Genomic DNA, 16,545 nt, shown 5'->3' on the forward strand with positions numbered 1-16,545 from the left:
TGCACTTTGGGAGGTCAAATGTAAGAGTAAAGTATACAACATTTAGGAGCACTGATGTACAGAGGGATCCTGGAGTCCAAGTCCATAGCTTCCTGAAAGTGGCAACACAAGTAGATAGGTAAAGAAGGCACACGACGCAGCTGCCTTCATCGGTCAGGGTGTTGAGCGTAAACATGGGGAAGTCATGTTGCAGCTGTATAAAGATTTGGTTAGGCCAGGTTTGGAGTATTGTGTGCAGTTCTGGTCACCACACTACAGGAGGGTGTGGAGGTCTTGGAGAGGGTGCAGAAGAGGTTCACCAGGTTGTTGCCAGGATTAGAGAGTATTAATTATAAGGAGAGGTTGGACAAACTTGGACTATTTTCTCTGAAGTGTTGGAGGCTGAGGGGCGACTTGATAGAAGTTTATAAAATTGTGGCATAGATAGGGTAGATTGTCGGAGTTTTTTTTCCAGGGTAGAAATGTTAAGTATTAGAGATCATAGCTTTAAGATGAGAGGGGGAAAGTTTAAAAGAGACTTCGGAGGAAAGTTCTCTTACACAGTGTGGTAGGTGCCTGGAATGGGCTGCCAGAGGAAGTGCTGGAAGCAGATATGATCGCAAGTTTAAGAGGCATTTAGACAAGCAAGTGAACGGGCAGGGAATATAGGAATAGAGACCATCTGTGGGGCAGATGGGATTAGTTTGGATTGGCATCATGGTCAGCACGAGCCTTTTCCTGTGCTGTACTGTTCTACATTCTATGTTCCATCTTGTATTGAATCTAAAGGCTGAATCTTGCTATCAATATCACCTTTTCAATCATGCAATATCAATATAGGACCCTGATGCAGGGTCTCAACCCGAAACATCAACAATTTCTTTGCCGCCCCCCACAGATGCTGCTCACCCGCCGAGTCCCTCCAGCAGATTGTTTTCTGAGAGGCGTTTGTGTTCAGAGGAAGCTAGGTATCCCCGTGCTGGAATCATTGCAATTTAAAGTGCAGGTCTGGCAAACAATTGGGAAAGGAAATGGTATATTTATTGCAAGAGGATTTAAGTGTAAGAGCAGAGGCACCTTACGCTGTGGTCTCCTAAGGATTGAATGTATTTGCAATAGGTCAACCAGACTGATTCAAATGATCATAGGTTTGTCGTAGGAGGAGAGGTTATGCAGACATTTGATCACAGATATGATTTCATTGAAATGTAGAAAATTTTTTTACAAGAGTTGACGAGGATAATTTCAGTGATAGTGTTTCCCTTGGTTGGGATGTCTAGAACCTGTGGCTGCAATCTCAAAATAAGGAGTCTGCCTTTCAGAACAGAGGTGAGGAGGATGATCTTATTGAATGGCAGAGCAGGCACATGGAGTGGGATAAATCTTAAGTTCCGTGTCATTTGAGGATTACTATAAGTGTGGATGCTAGGATAACTGCCCTGTTCCTCTCCAAAGTGGTATGGGAGGATGTCTTGCATCCACCTGAGAGTGCAGACAGGGCCCACAGTTTAATGTTCAGCTGGAAGATGACATCACAAGTTGTGGTGCTCGTTCAGTACTGCTCCAATATGTCAGCCAAGTGTTTTGTGTTTGGGTGTCTGGGATGGGGCTTGAACCTTCTGATTCAGAAGTGAGAGGGCAACCAATTAAGATGAGTCATAAATACATGAACTTCAGTGTTATGTATCGGCTGTGTATCATTTGAACTTTGAGAACTTGTATCACAATAACAACCCATTTGATATCGTAACATTTCCTGAAAAATTTCACAGAAAGATTGACACTGGACCATATAGAGGAAAAATGGGCAAATAGCCAATCCCAATCATTTTTCAAGAGGTAATTTGTAAAGATTATGTTAGAGGAGAAGTAGCGTTTGTGAGAATTCCAGAGCTTTCCTGACAGCATAAATACAAGTGCCTTTGTAGTACAGGACACCAAACAGTACACAGGGCTAGAATTGGAGGAGCACAGTTACAGTATCTTGGAAGGTTCTTCAGACAGCAGAATAATAATGCAATGGTTCATCAGAGAAGAAATAGCAAGACATCTGGATAGAAGTAGTTCCATCCGGCAGACACAGCATGCATCCAGGAAGGGCAGGCCCTGCTTGACGAACTTACTGGAGTTCTTTGAGGATATAACGAGCACAGTGGATAGAGGGGAACAGGTGGATGTTGTATACTTGGATTACCAAAAGGCGTTCGATAAGGTGACGCATAAAATACTTATCTATAAGATAAGGATGCATGGAGTTGGGGGTAATGTATTGGCAGGGATAGAGGATTGGTTAACCAATAGAAGGCAGTGAATTGGGATAAATGGGTGTTTCTCTGGTTGGCAATCAGTGGTGAGTGGAGTGCCACAGGGCTCGGTGCTGGGCCTGCAACTGTTCATGATATACATTACTAATTTGGAAGAGGGGACCAAGTGTAGCATATCTAAGTTTGCTGGCACTAAATTGAGTGGAAAATCAAATTATGCAGAGAGTCTGCAGGGATATAGATAGGTTACGTGAGTGGGCAAAGGTCTGGCAGATGGAGTACAATGTTGGTAAATGTGAGGTCATCCACTTTGGAAGGAAAAATAGAAGATCAGATTATGATTTAAATGGTGAAGGATTGCAGCATGCTGTTGTGCAGAGGGACTTGGGAGTGCTTGTGCATGAGTCGCAAAAGGTTGGTTTGCAGGTGCAACAGGTTGTCAAGACGGCAAATGCAATCTTGGCCTTCATTGCTGGAGGGATTGAATTTAGGAGCAGGGAGCTTATGCTGCAACTGTACAGGGTACTGGTGAGGCTGCCCCTGGAGTACTGCATGCAGTTTTGATCTGTTAACTTGAGGAAGATATACTGGCTTTGGAGGCGGTGCAGAGGAGGTTCACCAGTTTGATTCTGGAGATGAAGGGGTTAGCCTATGAGGAGAGATTGAGTCGCCTGGGACTATACTTGCTGGAATTCAGAAGAATGAGAGGGGATTTTATAGAAACATAAAATTATGAAAGGGATAGATAAGATAGAGGCAGGAAAATTGTTTCTACTGGTAGGTGAGACCAGAACAAGGGGACATGGCCTCAAGATTCTGGGGAATAGATTTAAGACGGAGATGAGGAGGAACTGCTTTTCCCAGAGAGCAGTGAATCTGTGGAATTCTCTGCCCAGGGAAGCATTAGAGGCTACCCCATTAAATATATTTAAGACACAGTTTAGATAGATTTTTGCATAGTAGAGGAATTAAGGGTTATGGGGAAAAGGCAGGTAGGTGGAACTGAGTCCATAGCCAGATCAGCCATGATCTTACTGAATGGCAGAGCAGGTTCGACAGGCCAAATGGCCGCCTCCTGCTCCTATTATGTTCTTATGAGAAGGGCACTGAGCTCCAAAGAGATTAAACAGCAGTACTAGAACATTTCTGTGCAGAAATAAATTGTCTACATTGGTGCCTTTCTCCACGTAATCCACCCAGTTGCACCCTTCTTTCTCAGCTCACTCTGCATATCCTTCCACAATCATTCTTCCCCTCATCTCCCACCTCTCAGCTTTTGTCACCAGCAGTTTGTCCTGCTAAAAATATTCCAATCAAGGTCTGTAAAGTCTGCATTCTAATTCTATTCCTCTGGAATCAACTCCAAAGCTTGTTTGCATTGTTAATGACTTTATTAACCTGTGTTGCTGCTTTTAATGATTTGAGAATTATTGTAACATCTTTTCACTTGTGAATGTGTATGGTTCTTTTTTCCTAGGCTGACACTACGCATCCACTGACAAAACATAGGAAAATTGCATCATCATTTAGAGACGCATCACTGTTTGATATTTTCACACTTTCATGCAATTTACTAAAACAGGTAAGGGTTTTACATTTTGTCAACAATTGTTAGATTGCTGGTGAAACCCTGAGATGATTCGAGCCTTGTTTTTAACTGAACGCTGTGAACAAAGACATATAGTGCATCTTTTGGACTGCAAGATATCTACCTATCTCTCAAAGTGAATTGCTAAGCAAAGTGCAAAGAGAAAAAAATGAAAAGGGAGGACAAACGATATAATGCTTCTGGCTCTCCAATTGTGCCTTCATTTAGTTTGTACACCACCTTACTATCCCAATATCTGGAATGTTTGCCCCCGAGAAATATTAACTCTTAAATAGATCAGTGGTGCAGTTGGAAGTGTCCTTACCCAGAGTCCATGGAACAAAATAATGCAGTTGCATTGACCTAGCTGATGGTGATGCAAAATCTGCAACACTGTACTAACCACAGGAGAGCATTCCTCGCTAGACTATTGATTAGGACACTTGCAGCTAGAAATGATAGAATGCATGCATTGTAGACAAGAATATATTTCATAAATAGATTATAGGCAGTGCCACAGGATTTTATTAATTTAGTGTTTTAGTAAGCTTTTGCAGCTTGGGATCTCCTTGTACTTTTATGAAATACCCTGTGGCTCATCATGAACACATTCACGGCTCTGCTCCTGTTGTGTTTTTATTTTGTGGATCATTGGTAATGGCATGCACTTTCTTACAGGCATCAGGAAAGAGCTTAAATCTGAATGATGAAAGCCAACATGGTCTCCTAATGCAGCTTCTTAAACTGGCTCACAACTGCCTCAACTTTGACTTCATTGGCACGTCAACAGATGAGTCATCAGATGACCTCTGTACTGTCCAGATTCCAACCAGCTGGAGGTCAGGTATGGTCATATTCAGTAGTTCAAGCCACAAGGTTATTTGTCACATTAATACATTAACATGGAGAACTCAGTCCTCTCTCCTCTCCCATCCCGTCACCCCTCAATGTGCATTATCTCATGTAGGATCTACGACATGCCCTCTGCTCCCATTCTCTATACACCAATACTTTCCACTGCTCTCTCCCCATAATCGTATTCGATCACTCTCCCTCACTCTCACTTTCTAGCTCCCCTTGCTGCTTCTCCTCCTTTCCCCATCCTGTGTTCTCCCTGCCCCATGCTCCTGCTGCTCTCACTCTCCCTGCATGCTTTTGCATTCCTGCACTTTTCTCCTTCTGTTCTTGGTTCCCCCACATTCTTGCCGTTACCCTGCCTTACCCCAAATTCATTGACTTTCCTGTGCTCTCTTCCCCAGACACCTGTTCATTTGCCCTACACACCCAGAATATCTTGCTCTCACCACTAACATTACTCCTACATCTACTCACTTCATCATGTTTTCATATCATTAAAACTTCAGGGATCCATGCAGCCATCCAGTGTATGACTGGTTATTATCAACTTTATTATGCTTTTTATGGGCGTAAACATCTGGACAAATATTAAACAGTGCAATTGCTTCCTCTCCATCCAGTGTTTCATGCTTATGTTTAGTGCACCCTTTGTCTTTGCTGAGTTGCAGATGTCAGATTCTTCAGCATCAACATTCTTTATTACAATCTTTTTTTTCCCATTAAAGCTGTCCCATCTAATATTACCTTTTCAGTTCCTTAAAATTATTTAATTTAAATTTAATTCTATTCACTTCATGAAATTCTGCAAAAAGAACGACAGTGAAATTGCCTTTATGATCCATCCTTTTGTTGTACCCTGGAGGCTCTTTTTGTCAGTGAAAACCTTCCGAATCATCCTGTCCAGACTCTGATTTTGATTAACTGTCCTTTTTTCTAACATTGTTTGCTAATGATTGTGTGAAAATTTTGCACATTAATTTTATTTCTATAGTACCTTTTTAATGTTTTCTTTCTAAGAATAGATGTTCAAACATAGAAGCAGATTTCTAAAAACATATTTTCTGTTTTTCTCATTTGAGGTAGATTATTTTGACCATTTCTGGCAAGGAATTCATCTATCCCAATTTTTTTTATAATTTTTTTTATTTACAGCGTGGTAACAGGCCCTTCCAGCCCAACGAGTCCGGGCTGCCCATTTTAAACCCCAAATTAACCTACCCGTACATCTTTAGAATGTGGGAGGAAACCAGAGCACTGGGCAGAAACCCACGCAGACACGGGAGAACGTACAAACTCCTTACAGACAGCGATGGGAATCGAACCCCGATTGCTGGTGCTGTAATAGCGTCGCACTAACCGCTACGCTACCGTGCCGCCCCATTTGTTTTATAGCCATCCTCTAAAATGTCTTATTCCTGAGACAGACGTGTATATTTGCTGTCATTGTAGCTGGGGTTGCTCAGGGCTAAACTTTTCCTTTCTAGAGTTCCCCCCACCCCCAAGTTTCTTATTTGTCAGGAAGGTTAAATTTAAATTTATACCATGTTGGAACTTCATTCAAATGCCAGCTATAGAATTAATGAGAATGTATTGAACTGTAGATATCCACAGACTTCTAGCTCATAGTCATCCAACAGCTCTTAGTTCACATAACCTGGTTATCCCAAAGTGGAGTGTTTCACTAATCTCAGTAGTTAGGCTTTATTAGTTGACGTACAACAAATAGAAACATAGAAAACCTACAACACAATTCAGGTCCTTCGGCCCACAAAGCTGTGCCAAACATGTCCCTACCTTAGAAGTTACTAAGCTTACCTATAGCCCTCTATTTTTCTCAGCTCCATGTACCTATCCAAAAGTCTCTTAAAAGACCCTATCGTTTCTGCCTCCACCACCGTTGCTGGCAGCCCATTCCACGCATTCACCGCTCTCTGAGTAAAAAACTTACCCCTGACGTCTCCTCTATACCTATTTCCCAGCACCTTAAACCTATGTCCTCTTGTGGCCACCATTTCAGTCCTGGGGAATAGCCTCTGACATCTACCCGATCAGTACCTCTCATCATCTTATACACCTCTATCAGGTCCCCCCTCATCCTCCGTCGCTTCAAGGAGAAAAGGCCGAGTTCTCTCAACCTGTTTTCATAAGGCATGCTCTGCAATCCAAGCAACATTCTTGTAAATCTCCTCTGCACCCTTTCTATGGCTTCCACATCCTTCCTGTAGTGAGGCGACCAGAACTGAGCACAGTACTCCAAGTGGGGTCTGACCAGGGTCCTATATAGCTGCATCAATATCTCCCGGCTCCTAAATTCAATTCCCCGATTGATGAAGGACAATACACCGTATGCCTTCTTCACCACAGAGTCAACCTGTGCAGCTGCTGTGAGCGTCCTATTGACTCAGACCCCAAGATCCCTCTGATCCTCCACACTGCCAAGAGTCTTACCATTAATACTATACCCTGCCATCATATTTGACCTACCAAAATGAACCACTTCACACTTATCTGGGTTGAACTCCATCTGCCACTTCTCAGCCCAGTTTTGCATCCTACCTATGTCCCGCTGTAACCTCTGACAGCCCTCCACACTATCCACAACACCTCGAACCTTTGTGTCATCAGCCAACTTACTAACCCATCCCTCCACTTCCTCATCGAGGTCGTTTATAAAAATCACAAAGAGTAAGGGTCCCAGAACAGATCCCTGAGGTACACCACTGGTCACTGACCTCCATGCAGAACATGACCCGTCAACAACCACTCTTTGCCTTCTGCGGGCCAGCCAGTTCTGGATCCACAAAGCAATGTCCCCTTGGATCCCATGCCTCCTTACTTTCTCAATAAGCCTTGCATGGGGTACCTTATCAAATGACTTGCTGAAATCCATATACACTACATCTACTGCTCTCCCTTCATCGATGTGTTTAATCACATCCTCAAAAAATTCAATCAGTCTCGTAAGGCAGGACCTGCCCTTGACAAAGCCATGCTGACTATTCCTAATCATATTATACCTTTCCAAATGTTCATAAATCCTGCCTCTCAGGATATTCTCCATCAACTTACCAACCACTGAAGTAAGAATGAAGGAAGAAATCTTCAGAGGAGGGGAGGAAAAACCCCAGAACTTGGCCATCATGGGTCGAAAGTCACCCAAGCGTACAACTCTCACTAGGTGTCATGTTTGACATTATTCCAATGTTGTCATTTTACAACAAAAACAAAATAGATATTTGCATGATAGCTAGAATGTCTTTGTTTATCCAGTCCTTCCTGGAAACCTCTTAGCATGAATTCAGTTTCTTTTTTCCGTAGCAGTGTGTAACCATTGACAGGATAATTGGTTAACGGATTGCCACGTGGCTATGTTGAGAGTCATTCACACAAACCTATGATTTGTGAGCGAGGATTAGCTGCTCATGCCATTCATGGTCAATGTTCCGGCCTTGGCTGAAACCATTCTTCAAGATAAAAATTTGCTTTTCTCCTTTTGCAAGCTCAGTACTTTTATGTTTAGTCACTGTTGTAATGCAGAAAACCAAGAAGGCAAATTTTGCACAGTGGGCTTCACAAATGACAATGTGGTGATGACCACGTAATTTGTATCTTCTTGAATTGAGCAGGAAGGACTTCAGTATTTAAGGTCTCCTCCCAAGTACAGCACTTCCAACACTGATATTTCCCTGGCAAGTCATTTGGGGGTTTCCATCAAATGAAATATAGGCTTTTGACTATAAGATAAGAGTTCTGTGCCACTGAATTGTTCTGCACTGTAGAATAATGCAAAAGAGGTAGTTGATAAAATCAGTGTAGCAGAAATGAATTGTCCAGGAAGATCCCAGTTCGACCACGCTCTGCACTGAGTTACCTGAGCAGTGTTGGGTGGCACTACAAGATATCAATATGGTGCCACACCTGTCCCTACACCATCTCCCTCACCACCATTCAGGGACCTAAATGGGCCTTCCAGGTTAGGCAGAGATTCACATGCACCTCCTCCAGCTTTGTCTATTGCATCCAGTACTCTCTGTGGCCTCTACATCAGCGATTTACACACCAAGTGCAGACTGGGCGACCACTTTGCCGACCACCTGTGGCCATCTTGAGCTCTTGGTTTGATAACCATTTAATTTCCCCTCCCCATTCCCACACTGACCTAACTGTCCTCGGCAGCCTCCACTGCTAGGGTAAGGCCAAACGCAAACTAAGGGAACAGCATCTCGTGTTCTGACTGGATAGACTATAACATTGAATTCTCACCCACACCCCCTCTGTTTCTTTCCCTTTCCTTCTGATTCACCCAGGTCCTCTCACACACCCCATACTTTCCAAACTATCTCCATCCCCAAGCCCTCTGTTACCCAGTTTCTTTCCTCTCCCTCACCCAGTTCCATCTGCCTACCACTCACGCACTCTATCCACTCAGTTTCCTATCCCTTCCCCTTCCCACATCTGGCCGGCATTCTGTGTCCCCGCCACCCCCCCCCCCCCCCAGTCTGGTTTAACCTGTCACCTTTTTTTTTATCAGACTCCATAATCTGGGGCCCTTTGTTGTCTTTGTCAGGTGAAGGAGGGAATAGTGTAGGTCCCTTAAAACATTTGTTTAGTAAATCTTGCAGCTCTATTCTTAGTATTAATTTTCTTATGAATTATCCTGACATTTTTACTTGTTAAGCTATTAACTTCAGAGCACCACTTAGAGTTATACCCATCAAGAATCCTGTAAAATAATGTTTTGTGAACCCATGTACTTTTGACAGTTTGGGATTTACAAAGTAGCATATTTTTGGCCAAGTATAATTGGACATATTAAGCAGCAAAAACCCATTTATCTTTAAAAGACGATAGGCTACACAAAATGAATTGCCTGCTGGTGGACAGATTCTGTACATGGCACATTATATTGGGCACAAAGGCATGACGTGTTGCTGTAGTGACATTTAACCACTTTAACAATTACATTGTACTGCTAAAGCTCTGTTCTAATCTTAGAACATATAACCGTACAACACAAGACCATGATGTCAATCCAAGCTGCACATCTGCCTGCACGTGGTCGATATTCTTCAATTCCCTGCTGGTTCAATATCTAAGTTCCTCTTAAACAATACTATCGTACCTGCTTCCACCACGTCCTTTGGCAGCACATTTGAGGCACCTACCACTCTCGGTGTAAAAGAAAGAAAACTTGCCATATAAATCTCCTTTAAACTTCCACCCCTCGCCTTAAACCCAAACCCTCTTATATTTGATCCTGGGAAAATGGTCTCTATCTACCCTGTCTATGCCTCCCATAATTGTATCTACTTCTTTCAGGTTGCCCCTCAGCCTCTAATGCTCCAGGGAAAACAGTCCAAGATTGTCCAACCTCTCATAACTATTACTTTCTAATCCAGGCAACAACCTGGTGAACTCTTCTGCACCCTCTCCAAAGCCTCCACATCCTTCCTATAATGGGGCAACTGAAACTGCACACAGTACTCCAAATGTGGCCTGACCAAAGTTTTATACAGCTGCAATGTGACTTCCAGACTTTTATATTCAATACCCTGACTGATGAAGGCAAGCATTCCATGTGCCTTCTGTACCACCCTATCTACTTGTGTTGCCACTTTCAAGGAGCTATGGACTTGCACCCCAAGATCCCTCTGTACATCAGTGCTCCTCAGGATCCTGCCGTTGCCCGTATGATTTCCCCTTAGATTTGACCTTCCAAAGTGCAACACCTCACACTTGTCTGGATTAAACTCCATCTGTAGTTCCTCTGCCCACATTTCCAACTGGGCTATATCCTTCTGAATCCTTACCAAATTGCTCAGTGCTCAAATTTAAGGGGATTCAATGACTATCTCCGTTCTGAAATAAAAACAAAAACTGCTGGAAATACTCGACAGGCCAGGCAGCACCTGTGGAGAGAGAAACGGCACCAACGTTTCGGATCAATGTCTCTACATCTGCAGTTTTTTGACTTTCGTCATCATATTCTGGTCAACCGAGGAAGTCTGCTGTCCTCTTGCACTTTGTAAATAAATGCATGCCTGTTGGTGGTTGCACTTTCCATTGCTACTGGGCACACCACTGCATTCTTTGACATATCCCTCAGCCGTATCAGGTGTAAAACAAGGAGAGACTAGCTGGATTCACGTGTGAGCATTAATGCAAGATTCTTTAAAGATTACCTCCTTTAAAACTAAAAAGTGGTGTTAGACTTTCCTGGGCTTTGTCATGTTGTATTGTTTGGGATCAGTAAATATACAAAAAAAGGGAAAGTTTGTGCAGTTTCATCCAGTTTTACTTGTTCATCCATCGCAAAGCCTATTGCAAAGTCTCAGGAGAAGGTTTGGGATTTTGTTCTTTTGGAGCTGTTCAGTCGTATGTACGTGAAGTATTGTAGCACTTGGTGCTTTTGTTTCTAAACAAATATATAATTCTGAAATACATTTCATGTTTTAGGCAGAAAAAAGCAATTAGTCTCATTTCTTCTGCTCATGTTACAAACTTGAGCTGAGAGTTGTGCAGGAGTGCAACTGCAACAGCCCTGTTTAAGGTAATGACTGTAAATACTGACCCTCTCCTAGTCACCTTTGCAAACATTGACTCTCCTCTGGGATCCTTTGAAAATATTGTCACTATCCCCCAAGGGTGGTTGGAGTGCTGTGCACACACAGCCACCATCTGGAGGCTACCTGTAGTTATTGTACCATTTCTAATACTTGAATGTACAAATGCTCCATGTTGCAGGATGATTCCTGTAGTATCCTTCAGTGAACTGCATTGTAGAATTTTAGGTCATGGAGATTTTTGTACGAGTATTTTATGACCATGGTAACCCAAAGCATTTGTAGGTGATAAATTTTTGATTCTTGATGACATCAAGTAACACAATCAATTTTTTCATAGCAAGATTACACAAACATTGAGATAAATGACCAAGCACCCTGTCCTTGGTTTGTTGTTGGGAAGAAGATTGGCCACGATACTGGGCATTTTGCCTGCTCTTTTATGTCCTTTTACTGGAGCAAACAGGAACTTAACATCATTAAAGTCATCCAAGAGACAACATCCGGAGCTGCAAAGCTCATTTGGTGCGAAACTGAGTGCCTGCTTGGACTAAGGCCTTGTCCCTGTTTGAGATTGGAACCCTTGACATTCTGACTTAGACAATGCACTGAGCCACATCCACACTGTCAAGTTGTTTATTAAAGTGCTAACTGGCTATCTTATTATGGCCAAGTAAGTTATATTCTGTTTTAATTACAGAGAATTCTGGCATGTCATCATTCTGCAATTTTCAGTTGGAATATAATTCTCACGTCCTGATGGCACGATTGGCTTCACTTGTTGTACCTTCTCTTAGTCTGGAAAAAGCAATAGGATATTACATTGCACATTGGGGATATTAAATGTCTAATACCCTTGCCTGTCTAGTGGACTTAAAACACAATTACAGATGCAGCATTAATTCCAAATCACTTTGCATCTAGTCATCTCCTCCTGCGGCAACACCTCAGGATCCGTGACTTGCTTCCACTGTAAATTCTGAGTGACTTATGTGTGGCAACCTCCGACTCTTTTGCAGGAGGTGCCTGACAGGGCAGGCTTGTAGGTGGTACACTCCTCGTACTGTTAACGCTGAGCTTCTATGCTCACATCACATGGACTTGGAAGTTCTTCGTGCTATCCTAAATGCTAAGTCCTAAATGGTCACGGGCCAGGGATTCCCAGGAGTCGGTGGGGATGTTACACTTTTCCTAAGAACACTTGAAGCTTTTCCTTTGTTCGCCTAGTAATGTCTTCCCATCACATTGCTTGGAATAGTGTGTTTATTTCAGAAATCTGGTGTCAGGCCTGCTCAATGGAGCATTTACCTTGGTTTTCTTATCCTTCTTGTGAATTTAGAGGACTTTCTGAAGACAATGTTGGTGGTATCTTTTCAGTGTCTTGAGGCAGCTGTTGTACGTGTTCCAAGTTGAGAAGAATATACAGGGCCGAGATTACTGCTGCCCTGAAGATCATTAGCTATGTGCCAGATTTGAGGTCTTGATCCTCAAGCTCCCTTCCACAGTCAGCCAAAGGCTTTACTGGTGCACTGAAGGTGACCACGAATTTCATCATTGACTCTGCCTTCACTGAGAGCTGGCTCCCGAGATGTGAATCTCTGCTATTGCAATATTTGTTGTGTAGTGGGCAAGTTAGCAGACCTTTGTCTTGGGGCCCAATCTCTTGTATGCTTCATTGAACAAATCATCAAAGACTTTGAGTTCAGTGTCTGTGCAAATGTAATCACCTGTGTACTGTGACTTAACTGCTGGGGTGGGAGAGGCCTTGGTTCATGGAACATGGATACTGTAGGCTGAACACTTTCCTATTAATCCTATGGAGTTACTCCACAGAGCAGGAACCTTATTGAGGGGAGGTGCAGCAAGAAAGGTTGGAGGAAGAGTGTTAAGGCAATGATTCTACTTTGGTTGACACTGCTCTCCAGAAATGTAAACACACAAATTTACCACACACGTGCTTCTCTTCCCCACAATTCCTCCAGCAAGTACCATGTCTCAGTTTGGTATTAGGTGGCCGCCAATTATGAATTAATTATAATTCAGCTGAAGTGGACCCAATTCTTGTTGACTTTCCCATGGCAGTGTAAATGTGGCCTATTTAAGTTGCTGATTGGGACTCTATAACCTGTAATTTATTGATGTCCTGTGGACTGATACAGAAACCCCAAATCTCTTCTATTTTTCATTTATCCCATTTTATACAAAGATTCTCCTTTATGTCTTTAACCAAGACAAAAGTACTGTGAGATCTGTCCTGAAAGTGCTAAAGACTGAACTGTAAGCCTGACTTAGTTGGGACTCACTGTGTTGACTTTCTAATGGGGTCCCTCACACTGTACAATTTGAAAATTTCTCCATCAGTATCACAGGAGATAGAAATACAGGGACAGGAGGAGACTGTAAAACCTGTGGAGCCTCTTCTGCCAGTTATGTCTGATTTGTGACCTAACTCATTTTTTAAACATCCCTTAGTACAATTGATTTACAGAAATCTTTTACTCTCAGACTTCACAGCTGCCCCAGAATCAACTTACCTTTGTAGAGGTTCTGCTGCCATCTGCATGTTTCTCAACTTCACTTCTAAAAGTCCTGGCTCTAACTTTGCTGCTAATCTTCTCTCACTTTCAATTTCTACACTGTTAAATGCCTGAATATCCTGATACCTTAAATTAGATTATGGTATAATTTCATTTCCTAGGAAAACCTGCTAATTTAATCCTGGAGGTCTGGTTTTCTTTCTGATGCATCATTGCTCACCTTCTCCAAAGCCAATATATTCTTTCTAAGCTGTGGTATCCAGGAATGCTCTCAGTAGTGTAGGCATGGTCTAACCAGAGCTTTGAGTAAGTGTAGTATCTGAACAACTTGTAAATTTTATTTTCGGGAACATAAGAACACAAGAAAAGGATCAGGAGTAGCCGCCAGTCCTTCAATCCTCCCTGCCTTTCAATATGATTATAGAACATAGAAAAATTACAGCACAATTCAGACCCTTCGGCCCACAAAGCTGTGCCGAATATGTCCCTACCCTAGAAATTACTAGGCTTACCCATAGCCTTTTATTTTACTCAGCTCCATGTACCTATCTAATAGTCTCTTGAAAGACCCTATCGTATCCGCCTCCACCACCGTTTCCAGCAGCCCATTCCATGAACTCACCACTCTCTGAGTAAAAAAACTTACCCCTGACATCTCATCTATATCTACTCCCCAGCACCTTAAACCTATGTCCCCTTGTGGCCACCAATTCAGCCCTGGGGAAAAGCCTCTGACTTTCTACCTTTATCAATACCTCTCATCATCTTATACACCTCTATCAGGTCCCCCCTCATCCTCCATCTCTCCAAGGAGAAAAGGCCGAGTTCCCTCAACCTGCTTTCATAAGGCATGCTCCGCATCCCAGGCAGCATCCTTGTAAATCTCCTTTGCACCCTCTCTATGGCTTCCACATCTTTCCTGTGGTGAGGCGACCAGAACTGAGCACAATACTCCAAGTGGTGTCTGACCAGGGACCTATATAGCAGCAACAATACCCCCCGGCTCCTAAATTCAATTCCCTGATTGATGAAGGACAATACACTACATGCCTTCTTAACCACAGAGTCAACTTGTGCAGCGGCTTTGAGCGTCCTATGGACTCGGACCCCAAGACCCCTCTGATCCTCCACACTGCCAAGAGTCCTACCATTAGTACTATATTCCGCCAACATATTTGACCTTCCAAAATGAACCACTTCACACTTATCTGGGTTGAACTCCATCTGCCACTTAGCCCAATTCTGCATCCTATCTATGTCCCTCTGTAACCTCTGACAGCCCTTCAAACTATCCACAACACCCCCAACCTTCGTGTCATCCACAAACTTACTAACCCACCCCTCCACTTCCTCATCCAGGTCGTTTATAAAAATCACAAAGAGTAAGGGTCCCACTACAGATCTCTGAGGTACACCACTGGTCACCGACCTCCACTCAGAATACGACCCTTCAACAACCACTCTTTGCCTTCTGCGGGCCAGCCAGTTCTGGATCCACACTGCAATGTCCCCTTGGATCCCATGTCTCCTCACCTTCTCCATAAGCCTCGCGTGAGGTACTTTATCAAACGCCTTGCTGAAATCCATATACACTACATCTACTGCTCTCCCTTCATCGATGTGCTTAGTTACATCCTCAAAAAATTCAATCAGGCTCGTAAGGCAGGACCTGCCCTTGACAAAGCCATGCTGACTATTCCTAATCATATTATACCTCTCCAAATGTTCATAAATCCTGCCTCTCAGGATCTTCTCCATCAGCTTACCAACCACTGAGGTAAGACTCACCAGTCTATAATTTCCTGGACTATCCCTGCTCCCCTTCTTGAATAAGGGAACAACATCCGCAACCTTCCAATCTTCCGGAACCTCTCCCATCTCCATGGACGACACAAAGATCATCGTCAGAGGCTCCACGATCTCCTCCCTCGCCTCTCAGAGCAACCTGGGGTACATCTCATCCGGTCCCGGCGACTTATCTGACTTGATGCTTTCCAAAAGTTTCAGCACCACGTCTTTTCTAATATCTACATGCTCAAGCTTTTCAGGCCACTGCAAGTCCCCCCTACAAACCCCCAGATCTTTTTCCGTGGTGAATACTGATGTAAAGTATTCATTAAGTACCTCTGCTATTTCTTCCAGATCCATACACACTTTCCCACTGCTGCACTTGATAGGCCCTATCCTTTCACATTTCATCCTCTTACTCTTCACATACTTGGGGTTTTCCTTAATCCTGCCCGCCAAGGCCTTCTCATGTCCCCTTCTGGCTCTCCTAATCTCCTTCTTAAATTCCTTCCTTTTAGCCTTGTACTCCTCCAGATCTCTAACATTACCTAGTTCTCTGTACCTTTTGTATGCTTTTCTTTTCCTTTTGACTAGATTTATTATAGCCTTCGTACACCACGGTTCCTGTATCCTCTCGTGACTCCCCTGTCTCATCGGAACATGTCTATGCAGAGCTCCACACAAATATCCCCTGAATATTTGCCACATATCTTCTGTACTTTACCCAGAGAACATCTGTTCCCAATTTAATCCTCCAATTTTCTGCCTGAGAGCCTCATAATTCCCTTTACTCCAAGTAAACACCTTTCTAGCCTGTCTGTTCCTATCCCTCTCCAGTGCTAACGTAAAGGAGATAGAAATGATCACTATCACCAAGATGTTCACCCACTGAGAGATCTGACACCTGACCAGGTTCATTACCCAATATCAAATCAAGCACAGCCTCTCCTCTTGTAGGTCTATCTACA

At 43.2% G+C, this 16,545-nt stretch overlaps 1 protein-coding gene across 1 annotated transcript in view; it reads left to right on the forward strand.

The window, feature by feature from the left end:
- The window catches only part of xpo7 (exportin 7), an 88,732-nt gene that overhangs the window by 34,662 nt on the left and 37,525 nt on the right, over positions 1 to 16,545 (forward strand). Inside the window, 2 exon segments of the mRNA XM_052040719.1 lie at positions 3,721 to 3,825; positions 4,510 to 4,675. Of these exon segments, the coding sequence (XP_051896679.1) occupies positions 3,721 to 3,825; positions 4,510 to 4,675 (271 nt within the window).

Source organism: Pristis pectinata, chromosome 29, assembly GCF_009764475.1.
Source record: "Pristis pectinata isolate sPriPec2 chromosome 29, sPriPec2.1.pri, whole genome shotgun sequence".
NCBI classification, from domain to species: Eukaryota; Metazoa; Chordata; class Chondrichthyes; order Rhinopristiformes; family Pristidae; genus Pristis; species Pristis pectinata.